The sequence below is a fragment of the Haplochromis burtoni genome, unplaced genomic scaffold, assembly GCF_018398535.1.
Source record: "Haplochromis burtoni strain Fernald_Lab_line unplaced genomic scaffold, NCSU_Asbu1 Contig_633, whole genome shotgun sequence".
NCBI lineage: Eukaryota > Metazoa > Chordata > Actinopteri > Cichliformes > Cichlidae > Haplochromis > Haplochromis burtoni.
This window is the reverse complement of record NW_024582994.1, coordinates 246,017-261,883: the sequence shown is the minus strand read 5'-3', so window position 1 is coordinate 261,883 and position 15,867 is coordinate 246,017. Positions and strand designations below refer to the sequence as shown.

Genomic DNA, 15,867 nt, shown 5'->3' with positions numbered 1-15,867 from the left:
CGGGAAACCTTTTGAATACAAGCGCGCTGATCCACACAGGTGTGCACACGGGTGTTCACTGTTCATAGACATAAACTACACCTTTATTGGCTGCTATTTCCAAGCACATTGTGCGCTGTCGGTCCTGCTTGCTACACAACAACATTCAATATTTAGTATTTACTGCTGTTTACACTTAGCTAGATTAACGTGATGGTGTTGTGTTTAGTATGTTGCTCTTTTTTTTTTGCTTGTTTTCTCTTCTTTTTCTCTCAACAGGTGATCCAGGAGATTTTTTTTCTCTTCTTTCTCTTTTTAAGTGCCCTTTCTCACTGTCCCTCTTCCCTTCTGTTTTTCTTTTCCTTCATCTTTCTTTCTCCCTTTCCTATCCCTCAGTCATGTCTGTCCCGTCTGTAACAACTGAAAATAAAATAAATAATAACAACAAAGGTTGATCAAATGGACCAATACGGCAAGGCCGTGATGATCCATTTGGCAAAGTAAATCCATTGGGTATCCTTGTTGGTCTTCAGACAACAATTCTGACGGCTAAAGAACCAAATGGGACAGGCAATAAAAGTGGTTCACCTCTTTCTCCAGGGGACATGATTGCGAAAGCATTCATGTGACTAACTTGGTATAAGGCTATAAACTTTCTGTTTACAAAAGGCTTTGTTACCAGGAATGTGTTTAAAAACTTGAGAATGTAACTTTAATCAAATGTTTAAAGTCACGATGCTCACATGTTTGCAACATAAATGACATTTGGAATGGGATATCAAATTATGTAGTCAGGTTAGTTATTTTGTTGTTGTTTTATTGGTTTGGTTAAAAATAAATCGATACATAAAACTTATAGAAAAGCAGGATGTAAACAGATTAGGTAGCACAAATATTGAAAGCAATGAGTTAAGCATTCGACTAATTACAAAATAGACCCTGTTGACACTAGCATCCAAAATTAATATCCTTTTTCTAATCACACATATGTGATTCACTTCCACAGGAAGCCATGGTCCTGAATTTGAGGAGGGAAAGCACTATGAGGTGGTTCGACCGGTCAGACTTCACACAATCAGAAAAAGACACACAGAGGTTTCTTTTCTTTTCTATTTTAAATCCTGTGATGACAATCAAATCAGCTGCTGTTTTTCTCCTGATTATGGAAAATGAAAAAATAAAAATGAATGACTCAAAGCAAAATTTCCTGTTCTTTTGCCCACAGTACCACAGACCAGACACTCTTACGTATGCAATGACTGTGGGCGGACAAGACATAGAAATGCAACTTGAAAGAAATAAGTAAGTTTTTACTTCCCTAAACCTGTGTGTCTGTGCAGTGTGAGAAAATAAGTGGACAAATGGATATATACCCTGTTTCAAAATGCAAAAAAAGCAACAATTAAGGAGACTAAAAAGTACTGAAAATGCCCCAATCAACAAATGAGTTTCTGTAAGAAAACACTGAATAAACTGGAATTTGACTCAGTCTTCATGTCAAATCATATGACATGTATGTTATTCGTTATCTTTCTGTATTCAGTGAATTACTTACCAAAGATTACACTGAGTCTTACTACCAAGAAGATGGGACTCGAGTCACCACAGTACCGAATGACATTGTAAGTGTTTGCATTCGTAGACACACTTACCTCAAACTTACAGCTGTAAAATTGCACATTTTACTAGATTTAAAACGCTTCAAAGGCTTTTAAGGCTGTTAGTGAACGCTGGAGACATAAGCAGATGAAAAGAAAGTTACATGTTGTCATTTAATAACACAGTCACCATTTTCTTGTCCTTGCCAGGATCACTGCTTCTATCATGGGAGGATTGTGAACGACAGTGAGTCATCTGTTAGCATCAGTACCTGTGATGGACTCAGGTGAGCCACCGTCTTTATCTTTGCTTTATTTAAACTGTCATGACATCTTTCCAAAGCAATACCCACCCATGCTGTCTGTCATAATAATTCAAATAACCTCACAGTTTCATTCCTTTGTTGTATTAAGCCACAAAGACAAGTAACCAGTTTTTGTATTTGCATAACGCATTAAATTAATAATGTTAAACCTTCATATGAGATGAATAGATTTCAGGCCACCTTGGCCACCCAAGTTGTGAAAATACTCTCATTACTATTTAGATGTTAACCTTATCCTAACCCTCAACCAAACCTCACCTCACAGTGACTCTAACTTTAACTAAACCAGAATCAACAGTGAATGGTTATTCATTGAGGTTCCTAACCCACACTACTAACCTAACTTAAACCAAATTACATTACTAGTATAATAATTAACATGATGTCAGCATGTTAAAGTTCAGGAAAACAATAACAAAAGTGCTAAAAGCCACTAAAATCACACTGCAATAATAACAATCTTGAAGTGAAAACAACACAAGAGGAAGTTTGGCCCAAATAAGTCTTTAGACGACAATGGATAGGTTCCTGAGCAGAGTCAGCCTCAAAGCAACATCTGAAAAATGAATGAACTAACCAGCATGATTTGGTTTAGGGGTTACTTCAGAACATCTGCTCAAAGGTACCTGATTGAGCCACTATCCAGTGACGATGAGGGGGATCATGCAGTGACGACTTTTAATGAAAAGAACTTCACGCCTGCCGTGTGTGGGGTTACTAACACCAGCTGGAGTGACGACTATGAACCTCCAACAAGCAGCAGCCGCTCTAGATCAGGGGTAACACAATTAGTTTTGTCCTCTTCACCAGAGTTCCTCCAAGTCATGACCTCTGAAACCTTTTAGGTCTTCAAACTATCTAAGTTAAATGTGACAGCGTTTAAGTAGACATGCCCAAAAGTCTTCATTTGTGTTGTTCTTTTTCTTCAGGGTATTTCTATTGTACAGCAGCAGAAATACGTTGAGCTCGTCCTTGTTGCTGATAACCGTGCGGTAAAATTAATCTTCTTTTCTAACTTTTTCATTTTTTCCCCTTGGTTTGCAAAATTTGATTTTTATAAGATAAACTGCTGAGAAGCAGGATGAGAAATTTGTCTTGTGGTGTTTCAGTATGTGAAGATGAACAGGGATCAAAAGAAGATGAGACAGAGAATATTTGAGATTGTCAACTTTGTCAACATGGTGAGTCTGTTTTTTTGCTATTTCTATACAGATTCCATACCAATACAGACGCACTGTACTACATACTGTTCTGCAGTAGCTGCTAGCAGTTGGAGTATAATGTTACATCCCCAATGTTGTCTTCTTCAGGTCTACAAACCTCTGAGGACCTTTATTGCTCTGGTGGGGTTGGAGATAAGGACGAATGGTGACCTGATCTCTGTGACCCCCCCAGCAGGAGCAAACCTGGATGCTTTCATGAAGTGGAGAAACTCTGAGCTGGTGACGAGGATAAAACATGACAATGCACATCTTATAAGGTATGGATAAATTGTATAAGTAGAATCCAGTCAGACTCAAATCATGTGGAGCAAAATGTCTCCTACTTTCAACAGTAACCGAGCAGGAAAGAGAAAACTAATTTCAAAAATCTGAGTTGTGAGTATCCATATTTTTTTCTCCCAGGTTAAACCGGCCTGACACATCAGTTTAAGAGGTTTTAAGCTTCCACATAACGCTTGTGTAACTTGTGTTTTATACACAAGATACAACCACAAGCAGATCCATTATTGAATCTTAAATAAGAATGTGCTTGAATGCTCACACCTCAACATTCAGGAAAATTCACAGTAGCTAATCTAATCTAATCTAATCGAATCTAGTAGTAGCTAGATTAGTGAGTAAATGGATGATATGAATCCTGTATATGAATTTAAGACTTTCTGATCTTCTCTTTCAGTGGTATCGACTTTGAAGGACCAACTGTGGGTCTTGCTTTCATCGGGACTCTCTGTTCTGGTCACTCTGTCGGCGTAGTACAGGTGAGGTGTTCATGCTTCCCAGATGATGTATCTCACTGACTTCATAACTTCTGCCCTTGCTTCATGCTGTGGTAAATGTGAATTTTGGAAACATGTTCCTAAATCCATTTAGTTCAGTCATTCCTTTGCCCCTCAAAAATCAACTTAATTGTTTATCTGATACTTTGATTAATGACCAAATACCAGAGAAAATAAATGACAGTTCCATCACTTTATCACTAACATGTAGTGACCACTTCCTGCTAAAAGAGAAAAACTAAGTTAAATTATGATCTAGAACTCCGTCTACAAAGTCTTCTTTGCACATTTGAGATGCACACATCTCCATAAGTGCAACGTGGAAAACTCATTCTTTGACTAATCATGAATTTTTCACAAAATCCTTTAAAACATTTTCCTCCTTTTTGCACTGCACTTGTAGACCACTACACTAACTCTGTCAATAGATCCATGCAGTCTGAAAGTCCCGACTGAATAGACTGAGAAAATGTTAAAACTGAGACAAACATGTGACATTATTGTGTTGCTCTCTCTTGCTGTTAGTAAATTTTTGCTGCTTTCTTGTGCTTCATTTTTTTTCTTAGGATCACAGTGATGCAGCCATAGCAGTGGGAGCAACACTGTCTCATGAGATGGGCCACAACCTGGGCATGGACCACGATGACTCCAGTGGTTGTTTATGTTCTGACGATAGCTGCATCATGGCAGCAGCCCTCAGGTAAGAAAAGCTGACTTGAGACATCCTTCAAATTGAATGCAGATTCTTTCTGTTAGCAAATAAATTCAGGCTATAACAAGTGACCGTAAATAAACAATACGAGCCTTACAAACCTCACTAAATGTTTTGATCATCATAACATGTTTCATTTGGTACAACAACATAATAACTGTGTGTATTGGACCAAAAAGGAGGTCAGCTGGTGCAGCTCTTAATCTCACATAGCTATTAGACTGAAGAACGTGTGTGAGCATGTTTGGTGCGTACGTGCTGTATATGTACCACCATACCGCTTTTGTGCAGCCATGTCTTCCTAGTGTCAGACACTGATAAAGATAACACAAAAAAAGATAATAATACTAATAATGTGTTTGTTCCTCTTCAGCTGGAAAACTCCTCGAAGCTTCAGTAGCTGCAGCAGCAGCAACTATGAAAAGTACCTAACAAGCCGCAGCCCCAGCTGTCTGCTGGACAAACCAGACTACAAGAGTGTCGTGGCTCCCGCGGTCTGTGGAAACGGCTTCAAAGAGGAAGGAGAGCAGTGCGACTGTGGTTCGGTGCAGGTAAATAAGCACATCAGCTGCTTAAAAGTTTTATTGTGTAGCAAGTTGATGATCGCATCTGGTGAATCTGGTGAGTTTTATTCATTTAAAAGCAAATCACAACAACAACTGTCTGAAGGGATTTTGTAAGATAGAGGTCTTATAACAACACAGCGAAAACCCCAACAATCAAATAACTGCCTATGAGCAAACATTTGGCAACAGTGGGAGTGAAAACCCCTTTTTAACAGGAGGAAAGCCCTCAGCAGCCTAGGCCTATTGTAGCTCCACAAACTTCTATTTCTTGATGTCTTGCTGGCCTCTCACTTACAAAGACTAGTTGATAAACAGTGTAGCAGTACAAATGTATTTATTACTATTATGCAATGATTCTGATCTGTGTCTGTGCATGCTCAGGTCTGAAATGGCTTCTGCCTTACAGCTATTGATTTCTCAAAATGGAATTCAGCTCCATGTTTCCTTTGTCTGATCTTGACTCTTTAATGAGGTGCTTGCTCTGAGACAAAAAAACTTTCTGATGCACACCAGATATGTACCTTCTTCGAATGGGCCTGAGCCTGTGCATTCAGACAGATATTTATTTTTTCAAGGCCCAGTATTCAACTGACTTCTACCAGAAGCTGAAGAACTGCTGATTTTTTTCTTTTTTGCAGTATTACTTGGAGTATGTGCTTATGTGTTGTCTTAACACTTTTATGTAGTGTTAAGACTATATCTATAGAATGACAGTGATAGTGTAGATGAACAGAAATGATTGTTTTAAGTGAACTTCCGTGTTATGCAAACACTTTTTCCAGTGTGTCTGAGAACAGTTTTTTGTTCGCTTGCGATGTGTAACAGCTGAACAGCTTGTGGTTTTCAGTGAGACAAACATTCCAGTCAGAGTGATGTTTAGACCTGTTTTCACCTCTGCTGGAATTCAACAAGGAAAGATCATTAGAAGGAACTGAACGTGATTTATTGATGTACAAAACAGTATTCAGTGGTGTTTATAGATTCGACTCTGATGGCCCATCACAGCAGAACGGAATCCAAGCTATGATGCTAATTAGTGCAACAGCACAAACTACCATCATCAAAGCAGCATGGTGAGTGAGAAAATTGTAAGATGGTTCCAGATAGTGAAGAGAAAGTGCGAAGCAGACTAAACACTGAAACTGTGATAAGGCTCAAGGGAGATGAGGCATGAGTGTGGACTGGGGTAAAGAGAGAGAAGCAGAGCCTGTAGGCTCAAGGCTGCTGTAGGCCAGAAGACCAAGCATAGATCCTGCGACAAAGCTGAGAGCTGTCAAAGGACAGAAGAGAGCGAAAACAGGCAATGGTACATTAATGCATTGAGATCACTTTAATTATTTGTAGAGCTCAGTACTTCCGCAGTACTTGAGCATCTTCAAATCAAATCACTTTTATTGTCACATCACATGTGCAGGTACATTGGTACAGCACATGTGAGTGAAATTCTTGTGTGCGAGCTTCACAAGCAACAGAGTTGTGCAAAATACAATAATGTAAACAAGCAAAATACAAGAATGGCTACATCTGAAACTAATAAATATATGTACAATATATAATAGTATATGCATTTCTGGATGTGTATACTAAATATTTTTCTACGTGTGTGTGTGTGTGTGTGTGTGTGTGTGTGTACACATATTTTACAAATTAAATAGAGTAAACAATAAATAAATATATGTCTGTAACAAATACGAGTGGCAGATTCTGGCCTAAGCAGGTCAGACTCTGGGAAGTATGCCTCATGTCTCTGAAACTAAAAACAGGTCATTCGTCAGGTCGCAGCTTTCACCCGGTTTTACGCATGACACTGCTGAAAACTGCAAAACCAACAAAAATGTGTTGATGATTCTATGAGTGTGATGAGTTCACTGATCCACTTCTGCACTTAGAGAAAATGTCTCTCCTGTTTGTTTCCCATTTTGCTTCTGGAATCTAAGATGTGTTTTTCTTTTTATCCTCAAATCTCATCCTGGGAACGGCAGCAAGAAGCAAATTAAATTGGACTTTACCTTTCAGTATTCCTGAATTCTTGTGCATAGAAGAAACACTGGAAGCTGGGAAATTAAAGATGGCCCAGGAAAGAAACAATGTTGCAGAGGCCAGTGATAACAGAAACCAACATGTGGAGACTCAAGCAGCACTCCCAGGGTGGAATGTTGGCTGATTAAGACATCTGTATGCTGTTTATGCTTCCCATACAGACGATGGTGATGCCTGATATGGAAAGGATTGTAAAAGCAGTTTGTTGGGGAGAGTGACAGAGTATGCATTTTAACATCCCCATAGACTACCAATGCAACGGAGATTAACTCACGTGGGGACCATAGACAGTATGAATGGTAAACATAGTTTTAGGTGTTGTGTGAAGTCAAAGCCGCATTCTTTTACTGGCCCTGTTGAGTCCATAGGAGAACAGCCCTGACTTCTTTGAACACTTCCTGATGAGTTAACGGACTCAGTCACTCATTCCACGTCATACTGAACAAAACATGGTATCCTTTTTGCAAACTTTGTTTCTTTTATGGGGCGCAACCCCAGATGGGCTCACTGGATAATAACTGATTGAAAAGCCCAAACGAGCACGTGACTTCACAAGCACATCGAGTCCTTACTCGCCCCAGCTGGTTTCAAAACACCAGGATGTGCAAATGCGGATGATGTTGGCGCTTTCGACCACAGGGGTGCTGCAATAAGCAAAAACAGCTCGTTGTGTCCTACATGTTTTTTGATTACCAAAGTCTTTCTGTTGTTAGGTGGTACTTTGAGATGAAATCCATTAAATATGGCAGCTGTGTCGCACAGAAGTTTGAGTTTTTGTTTTCCAAAACTGTGGTTATATTGAAAAAACTGATTTTAAATTATAAGTTTGTGGTATTTTGTTTACAACACTTTCTTACATGTTTGTACTTCAGACTCAATAATGGTCTTATACCACAAAAGTTCCTGAAAATCAAGAAATAAGGAAGTAGAAAGTACAAACTGAGAACAGTGATTATACACTATATTGGTGACACTCGACATTGCTTTTAGTAGTTTGAACATTGTGATGTGTGATCATGAGGCCAGCAGACACCCACAGTGGAAATCATTGATCAGGTTCTTTTCTATGTGTCAATAAACCATGAAACCTAGTGATAAAGATTCCTCACGGGAGCAGAGCAAACAGATGTTTAATAATGCATCCCAGCAGTAAGACCCAACAGCAGCCTGATGAGTTCTAATATATCTTGTCCCCGTAGGAGTGCACCAATCCCTGCTGCAACGCCACCACCTGCACCCTGAAAGAGGGTTCACAGTGTGCTGAAGGCGAGTGCTGTGAGAACTGTAAGGTGAGTCAGTAAGAAGACAGATCAGTGTAACTGGTGTCACTTATTTTCATCCCTGGAAGTCTCTGCTCTGGCTGTAGTGATCCAGTTGTTTGCTCAGCTACAGTCCTCAAGTAATTAAAGAATCTTGCAAATGCTTGAACCAACACCACAGTATTGCATTTTGATATTTTGTTTACAGAGCTCACTCAGTCAGAGTGTTTGACATAGCGCTGGAATTTTTAATCATATAACACTTTAAGAAAAACAATGTTTCAGATAACTTACACGTTGATGGAATATGCTCGGCACAGATCTTGCCTACCTCCAGACAGTGCCGTGCAAAGCAGGATGACTGTGATCTGGCAGAGTACTGTGATGGGAAGAGCACAACCTGTCCGGAGGATGTGTTTGCTGTGAATGGGCTCCCATGTGATGGAGGCCAAGGGTACTGCTACAACGGTCAGTGTCCACAGAGACCTAAGCAGTGTGTCAAGATGTATGGATCAGGTGAGTATCCTGTCAATACGCATATGGATGTATGTGAAAGTCATATGGAGAGTTAGGTTTTTATGCAATCTCCTGCTGCTATAAGGTGCTAAGGAGGCCAAACAAGGATGCTATAACTACAACACCAGAGGAGTCTACTATGGCTTCTGCAAACGCCCCTCAAATAATCAGTTCATCCCCTGTCAGCAAGAGTGAGTCCCAGTAGAACGTACAGGGCAACAGTTGCTCTGCAGCCGACCCTTATTTTGATTCTTCGTTCTTCACATCAACCAAACATGATCAGAAAGAAACACTGTCTTTCTTTTGCAGAGATGTTTTTTGTGGAAAGCTCTTCTGTGAAGGCGGTAATGACAACCCAAACTATGGCCGGATGGTCGCCATCGGCACATGCAAGGCAGCATTCTTCTCAGACACCACCAGTGACCAAGGCCAGGTGGAAACAGGGACTAAATGTGGAGATGGAAAGGTAGCAGGCTTCCTGAATCCACTTTTTGCTTACTGCATCTACAGTGTAGAACAAAATAAAGTTAAATATATGTCTGACTTGTCTTTTCCAAGGTGTGCAGCCAGAATCAGTGTGTGGATCTGCAGACAGCATACAGAAACACCAACTGTTCAGCAAAATGCCCAGGCCATGCTGTGAGTACAACACCAAAAACTCATCCATTGAGGTGGAACTGATTTATAATAGTTTTGTGCTGGACTGTATATTCTGGTATTTTCATTATTAGTTCATCTGTTTTCAAAAAGTTATCAAGAGGAGAAGCTGCGTACCCTCATAGTTGTGAACAGGGTTCTAAAGCTTTTAAAGACTTTAATGCCACTAAGAGTGAAATTTAAGATCAACTTTACAAAATCAAAGGGTTAAAAGTAGTTTTTGTGTGATTTCTCACTGCAAAGTTTAACTAAATCCTTTGTTAGCCGGGGGCAGCTAATCTAACATATCCATGTTTAAAATGTAGCTTATGTGTAAAAGGTGGATGGAGTCACTGTCATAGCCTGCATTGAGTTTTGGACTTAACGTTTTATAACTTCAAGCTTAATGGGGTCATATTGGTCATGTCATGTTTGCATTTTGGAGCCAAAAGTAAAGTTGTAAGCTAACAGTAGCATTTTGGTAAATGACCTGGATCCATGAGAGGTCTCACTCACTGACTCAAACCAATGGAAGTTTGGCCTAGCAGACAGATTCTGAGGTTAACTTTGTTTTCAAGACTATATGCACACATTTTAATACTGTTAAATTGGTCAGTTTAGCACTGTGGTCTATCGTGATCTACTCACATTTGATAGCCAGCTTCAATCAGCCATTCAGCTGCAGCTTTTGGGATTTATCACTGCTGACTTTATTGTTCAGTCCCAGAGGTAACAACTTCGTAGAAATAAGGGGGAAAATGCATCATTTTGGAATTTTTTAATATTCTGTGTATTTTGCAAATTTTAAACGCAGGATTTTACAGGATTTCCCCCCTCTGCCAAAAAATCAGTTTGATCTGTAGCAAACTACAATACAATAACACCATAAAATAATGATAAAACAAATAAAAAATTGTGAAACATAACCTAAATATTTGAAGTGGATGTGATAGCCACACCAATGGTGGCCATGCAGCTCCAGTTGTTTTAAAAGGTTTAGGCCCTGTAAAGACAAAGACACCCTTCTAAGGCATCCCTGAAATGCTGATGTGAGATATACAAGACATGCCCAAACTTACTTATGTAGGCTTTTTTAGAACCACGTGTAAACATTTACAACTGCAGTGTGATTGCAAATATGCACTAAATAAGTGTCCAATTTAAAAAGAAAAAAATATTTAAAAAAAAAAACAGATATAACAAATTCTTTTTTCACTTTTTGAAATGTGAATGAAATGAGAAAAACTTGAAAACCTCTAAATATTTTTAATTTAACTTTATTTTATAAAATGGCTCAAGCAAGCAACAACTCTCAGTTAATCATAATAATATAATTTAGCCTAGCATCTTATTCATATTTTACTTATAGTCTATGCAAAATGAAATAAAACTAACTAGAGTCAATTTGTCAGAAGCTAAAGTGATAATATAATATACACTATAACTATATAATGGGTAAATCTAGTTAATTACATGGCACCAGTTATACTGGGGCTGAGTGTTTTATATTACTTAAATTCTACTTAAAGTCTAATAATGGCAACATCTTCTTTGTGCTTTCCAGGTGTGCAACCACAAAAGTGAGTGCCAGTGCGAGCCTGGGTGGACGCTTCCTAACTGTGACTCAGTGGACACAGCTTTTAGTGGTACTGGTAAGAGTCATCTACTTCAGTCTACAGATTAAGTTCAATTTACTGTGTCATGTTGCACAACTACAACCCAAGCAAACCGTTTTTTCTTCTGTCTCTGTAGGAAAAACTATTGTCATTGCAGTCACGGTTACACTACTAGTCCTAGGCATCATTGCTGCCATCGCAGGAATCATCTGGAAAAAGCAACAAAGTCCCATCCTGCCAGCGTGAGTAATCATGACACTACTGGAAGCCATTGTACGCCTTTGTTTCTGCAAACTCGCCTCCATGAGGGTCATCACCTGTTGATTCAATCTGTGTTTGCAGTGCAACAAATCAGAGGAAGCAGATAGCCGTGCAGAACCCGGCTTACCACAGCAAACAGCCTCCACCCAGTTACCCTGCATCAGGCCAACAGGTGATGTTCTGAATGGAGCTGGAATTTGATCTAAAAACTGTTCCGACACGTTTCTAATGATACCTGAAATTTGTAGGCTGGCAGACCAAAGCGTGAAGGACCTCCACCTCCACCACCTGCAGCTGGGACCAAACCCAAACCAGTCATTCAGATCCACAGAACTGCACCAGCTCCACCAGGGAACAAACCCACACCACCCATTTCAAACTACACAGCTGCACGGCAGGTACCAGAGCTCACCGGCCTTTAACCAGTTTTCTTTACTATTTCAGCTGGAAAAAAAACCTTCCAAATAGATTAACCAGCAACTCTTTAATTTGATTGGATAACAAAAAAGCACATATAATTGGTTGGTTGTCTCCTTTGTTGGCTAGCTTTCCCAAAAAAAATAAGTGAGTTAAAAGATGCTAAACCATTTCATAAAGTTAATGGCCATTTTACTAATTCTGTTCTCAGTGCTGTAAGTGATTCATTTTATATTACACACAGTCATCTGAAGATAAAAATAAACATAAAAATTAGCACAGTGTCACTTTAACATTTTTGGACATATCCGTCTCTCTTTTGTCCTCCAGGCTCTGAGGCCAGTTCCTCCACCAAAGGTCTGATGTCTGCGTGGTGCCATCTCTTAGCAGCTCTTATTGCTCTCAGTAGGAGGCTGCCGTCACCGCTTTCTCAGTGCTGAAGCAACATTTCTACAATGACTCACAGATTGCACAAGGAGCAGGCCAGACTCTGATTGTTACTAGCATGCCATCCGCTGATGTCGTCATCGCTTTATATTTTCTAAGGCACTTTTTCATACTGCAGGGTTAGAGATACAGACAAGTATCTCTACTAGTGTTCGTATCTCTAACAAGGCAAGTGCAAGTACAGGCATCCCTGACTCTGAATGTGACTTATAACTCTTTTTATCACAGTAATGGCACAGAATATGAGTGTGTGTGCATGACCTAATGAAAATGTTATAACAGTTTTCAGAATTTGTTACAGTTTCATATTTCATTTGTGTTTTTAAAATCCTTATAAATTTCGCTGACTTTGACGTGACAGTCAAAAATCGGAGTGCGATGATCTGTTGCACCCTACATTGCTCTGCTTTAAAGTAAAGTGAATGCACTCAGAGAACTCAAAGACTGCACTTACCCCACCAGCTGAACATTATGAAGCACCTTAAGAGTCTGTTTTTTTTATATATATATTTTAAACCATGCTTTCTCTTATGACACTGTAAAAGTTTGAGTTGTATTTATATTTTTATCTAAATGTACATATTTATCTACTTTGTTTACAAAATCAGACTTCTGCATGAGTAGAGAAAGAACAAAAGCAATGAGCTTCTTATTGGTGCCTTTTTAGAAGCTGGACCACTAAACGTGTATACAAGATTAGATCTCACATGCAAGTGGCAAGACACATATCATTTGCCACACCATTAAAATGAACGACTGTGATGTTTTTTAATGTTGATGTTGTATAATTCTTCTTAATTCTTATATTGAAACATTTTGTTTTACATTTATTTGCATTATGGTTGTTTCCCAATATATTTTACTATATTATTGTCCTGCTGTATACTTTGTCCTATGCACTTACTTTGTAAAGCGGGACCATGCTGTACAATGATTAAATAAAATTGATTAAGTGACTAACAGATGAAGAACCTTATCCTGTTACACGGTGGCACATAATAAGGGCTGAGATCAATTAAATAGCAAGTGAATGGACAGTTCTTAAAGCTGATGTGTTGGAAGCAGAACAATGGAACAACAATGGAATGGAGCCTATCCCAGCTGTCAAAGGGTGTTAGGTGGGAATGGGATACACCCAGTGTAGGGTTTACACATTAAGAGAGAACTATTCACACTTCGAGCCAATTTAGAATCACCAGTGAACCTACACGTGCTGTCTTTACACTCTTGTAGGGTCCAAGTTGGCCATAAAGCGAGCAGGTTTCATCCGGCCATAAAAATACTTCAGTCAGATTCTGAAAATGTGGGAAAGTGAATGAAACGAGCTATAATTCTTAAACAGTTTAGTGCAAAGCTTTTTTAAACCCCTTGAATTCAAACTGGAGCTTTATATAAGTAAGAAGAAGTCTGTTTGGAGTAAAGATGCAGCCCAGATATGTTTTATTAGGATGTTTGCGAACTACGTTTTCTTCCCTTTACTCCCAATGCATCACAGCAGTTGGCTGTCCCTCCCTGAGCCTGGTTCTGCTGGAGGCTTCTTCCTGTTAAAAGGGAGTTTTTCCTTCCCTCTTAGGTAGTCGTCTGACTGTTGGGGTTTTTTCTGTTACATTATAAAGCACCTTGAGGAAACTGCTGATGTGATTATATAAATAAAATTTAACTGAATATGGTAAATGGCCTGTATTTGTATAGCGCTTTACTAGTCCCTAAGGACCCCAGTCATCCACCCATTCACACACACATTCACACACTGGTGATGGCAAGCTATATTGTAGCCACAGCCACCCTGAGACGCACTGACAGAGGTGAGGCTGCCGGACACTGGCGCCACCAGGCCCTCTGACCACCACCAGTAGGCAACGGGTGAATACATCAGAAGCACCAAAACATCACCTGTTGCCCACATAGAATAAGTCCTCAGATGATAGCTGATGGTTTGTGAGACTGATTCAGCCTCAAAGCAGCAAAAGTAGCATCTGAAAAATTACATTTAATCTTTAACCAGTATGGTTAAAAAAATATAAGAAGTAATAATATACGGGTTTTGAAAAAGCTGCGATAAAACTGATGTGTTTTTAAGGGAGAACTTCAAATAACTCTAATATTTAGTTTGTATTTAAGTCAGCCTTTTAAATCAATTACATTTTTATAAGAACTCTTTAACATTTGTATAATTTTAAATTTCTCCAATTTAATAGAAACTTGAAGAGTTATTAGCTTTTCATGTTTCGAGGTTGAGTTTTGTTTACATTTGTGTATAAATACATATAAGGTCCAGTTTGTATTTACACAAAATGCCAAGAAAAGGTCAAAGGTCGCAGTCCCAGAACCTTAGATGGCAAAAGGAGAAGGAACAGGTAAATGTTTCCCAGTGCGGTGAGCAGGTAAATGTGTCTGTTACTAGTATTCCCAGTCCAGAAGTGCAGAGCAGCGTTCAGACAGCCGCAGTGGCTTATGCAGATGTGGTAAAGAGAGGTGTTCGCTCAGCGTCTGTGCCAAATGCTAAAGTACAGCAGGTAATCCAGACTGAACCCCAGGTAACTGTGCAAAGGCAGCATGATGGAGAAGCTCCAAGACCATCTCATGTACAAGTTGCAAACAGTGAAAGTCGTCCACGTGTGAGTAGCATCTGTCGCCGGAAGGTCGCTGGTTCGATCTCCGGGCTCTCTGTCCTGGTCGTTGTGTCCTTGGGCAAGACACTTTACCCTACCGCCTACTGGTGTTGGCCAGAGGGGCCGATCGCGCGATATGGCAGCCTCGCTTCTGTCAGTCTGCCCCAGGGCAACCACCAGTGTGGGAATGTGAGAGTGAATGAATAGTGGCATTGTAAAGCGCTTTGGGTGCCTTGAAAAGCGCTATATAAATCCAATCCATTATTATTATTATTACTACAGTGTTTGACTTCAGATGTTTGCTATGCTTTGCTAGTCATGGGAGGAACAGTCATTGCAGTTTGCAGGCTGACTTTAGGTGAATACGCATATTTTGACCCTCAACAGGAATGCCATTGTCGCTAGGTGTAATGGTGGAACTGCAGTTATGTTAAAATTCACACGTCTTAACAACACGATTGACAGGCTCAAATGCTTATACCAAATTTTTAGCATTGCGCCAGCCTGCACTTATGAGCTACAGTCTATTGAGTTTCACAGTGAAAACGCTGCTGACCAAAGAGATGCTAATCAAACCACCGAATACAGGAAATCCACTACAAATGTTCTAGCACCAGCTTTAAATGAACCTGTTCATGAATTAAACTCCCAGACATCCACTGAGCAGACATGAAAAACTGTGACGGAAACTTTAACCACTGAAGTCACGTCATTCAGCACGGATTTAAATGAGACAGCTGCTGCATCTCTGCTCCATCAAACCTCTGCATCTTCTGTGAGTGAAACTCAGGTAACATCAAATTCTGTTCCTCAGAAGGATTCAAACACTGCCTAATGTTCAACCAAGACAACAGAGGAACTCTTACATAAACTTCTAAAATGT

General features: G+C 39.6%; 1 protein-coding gene across 1 annotated transcript in view; it reads left to right on the top strand.

The window, feature by feature from the left end:
- adam28 (ADAM metallopeptidase domain 28) overlaps window positions 1–13,332 on the top strand; it is a 17,485-nt gene extending 4,153 nt beyond the window's left edge. Inside the window, exons 2-22 of the mRNA XM_042214962.1 lie at window positions 986–1,074; window positions 1,205–1,281; window positions 1,523–1,601; window positions 1,788–1,864; window positions 2,499–2,682; window positions 2,833–2,895; window positions 3,013–3,084; window positions 3,214–3,383; window positions 3,803–3,884; window positions 4,469–4,602; window positions 4,988–5,165; window positions 8,420–8,509; window positions 8,800–8,995; window positions 9,081–9,186; window positions 9,305–9,461; window positions 9,554–9,634; window positions 11,196–11,283; window positions 11,384–11,489; window positions 11,590–11,680; window positions 11,757–11,906; window positions 12,256–13,332. Of these exons, the coding sequence (XP_042070896.1) occupies window positions 986–1,074; window positions 1,205–1,281; window positions 1,523–1,601; window positions 1,788–1,864; window positions 2,499–2,682; window positions 2,833–2,895; window positions 3,013–3,084; window positions 3,214–3,383; window positions 3,803–3,884; window positions 4,469–4,602; window positions 4,988–5,165; window positions 8,420–8,509; window positions 8,800–8,995; window positions 9,081–9,186; window positions 9,305–9,461; window positions 9,554–9,634; window positions 11,196–11,283; window positions 11,384–11,489; window positions 11,590–11,680; window positions 11,757–11,906; window positions 12,256–12,288 (2,303 nt within the window). The 3' untranslated portion in view covers window positions 12,289–13,332. The remainder of the gene's footprint in view (window positions 1–985; window positions 1,075–1,204; window positions 1,282–1,522; window positions 1,602–1,787; window positions 1,865–2,498; window positions 2,683–2,832; window positions 2,896–3,012; window positions 3,085–3,213; window positions 3,384–3,802; window positions 3,885–4,468; window positions 4,603–4,987; window positions 5,166–8,419; window positions 8,510–8,799; window positions 8,996–9,080; window positions 9,187–9,304; window positions 9,462–9,553; window positions 9,635–11,195; window positions 11,284–11,383; window positions 11,490–11,589; window positions 11,681–11,756; window positions 11,907–12,255) is intronic.
- Window positions 13,333–15,867: the final 2,535 nt, after the last annotated feature.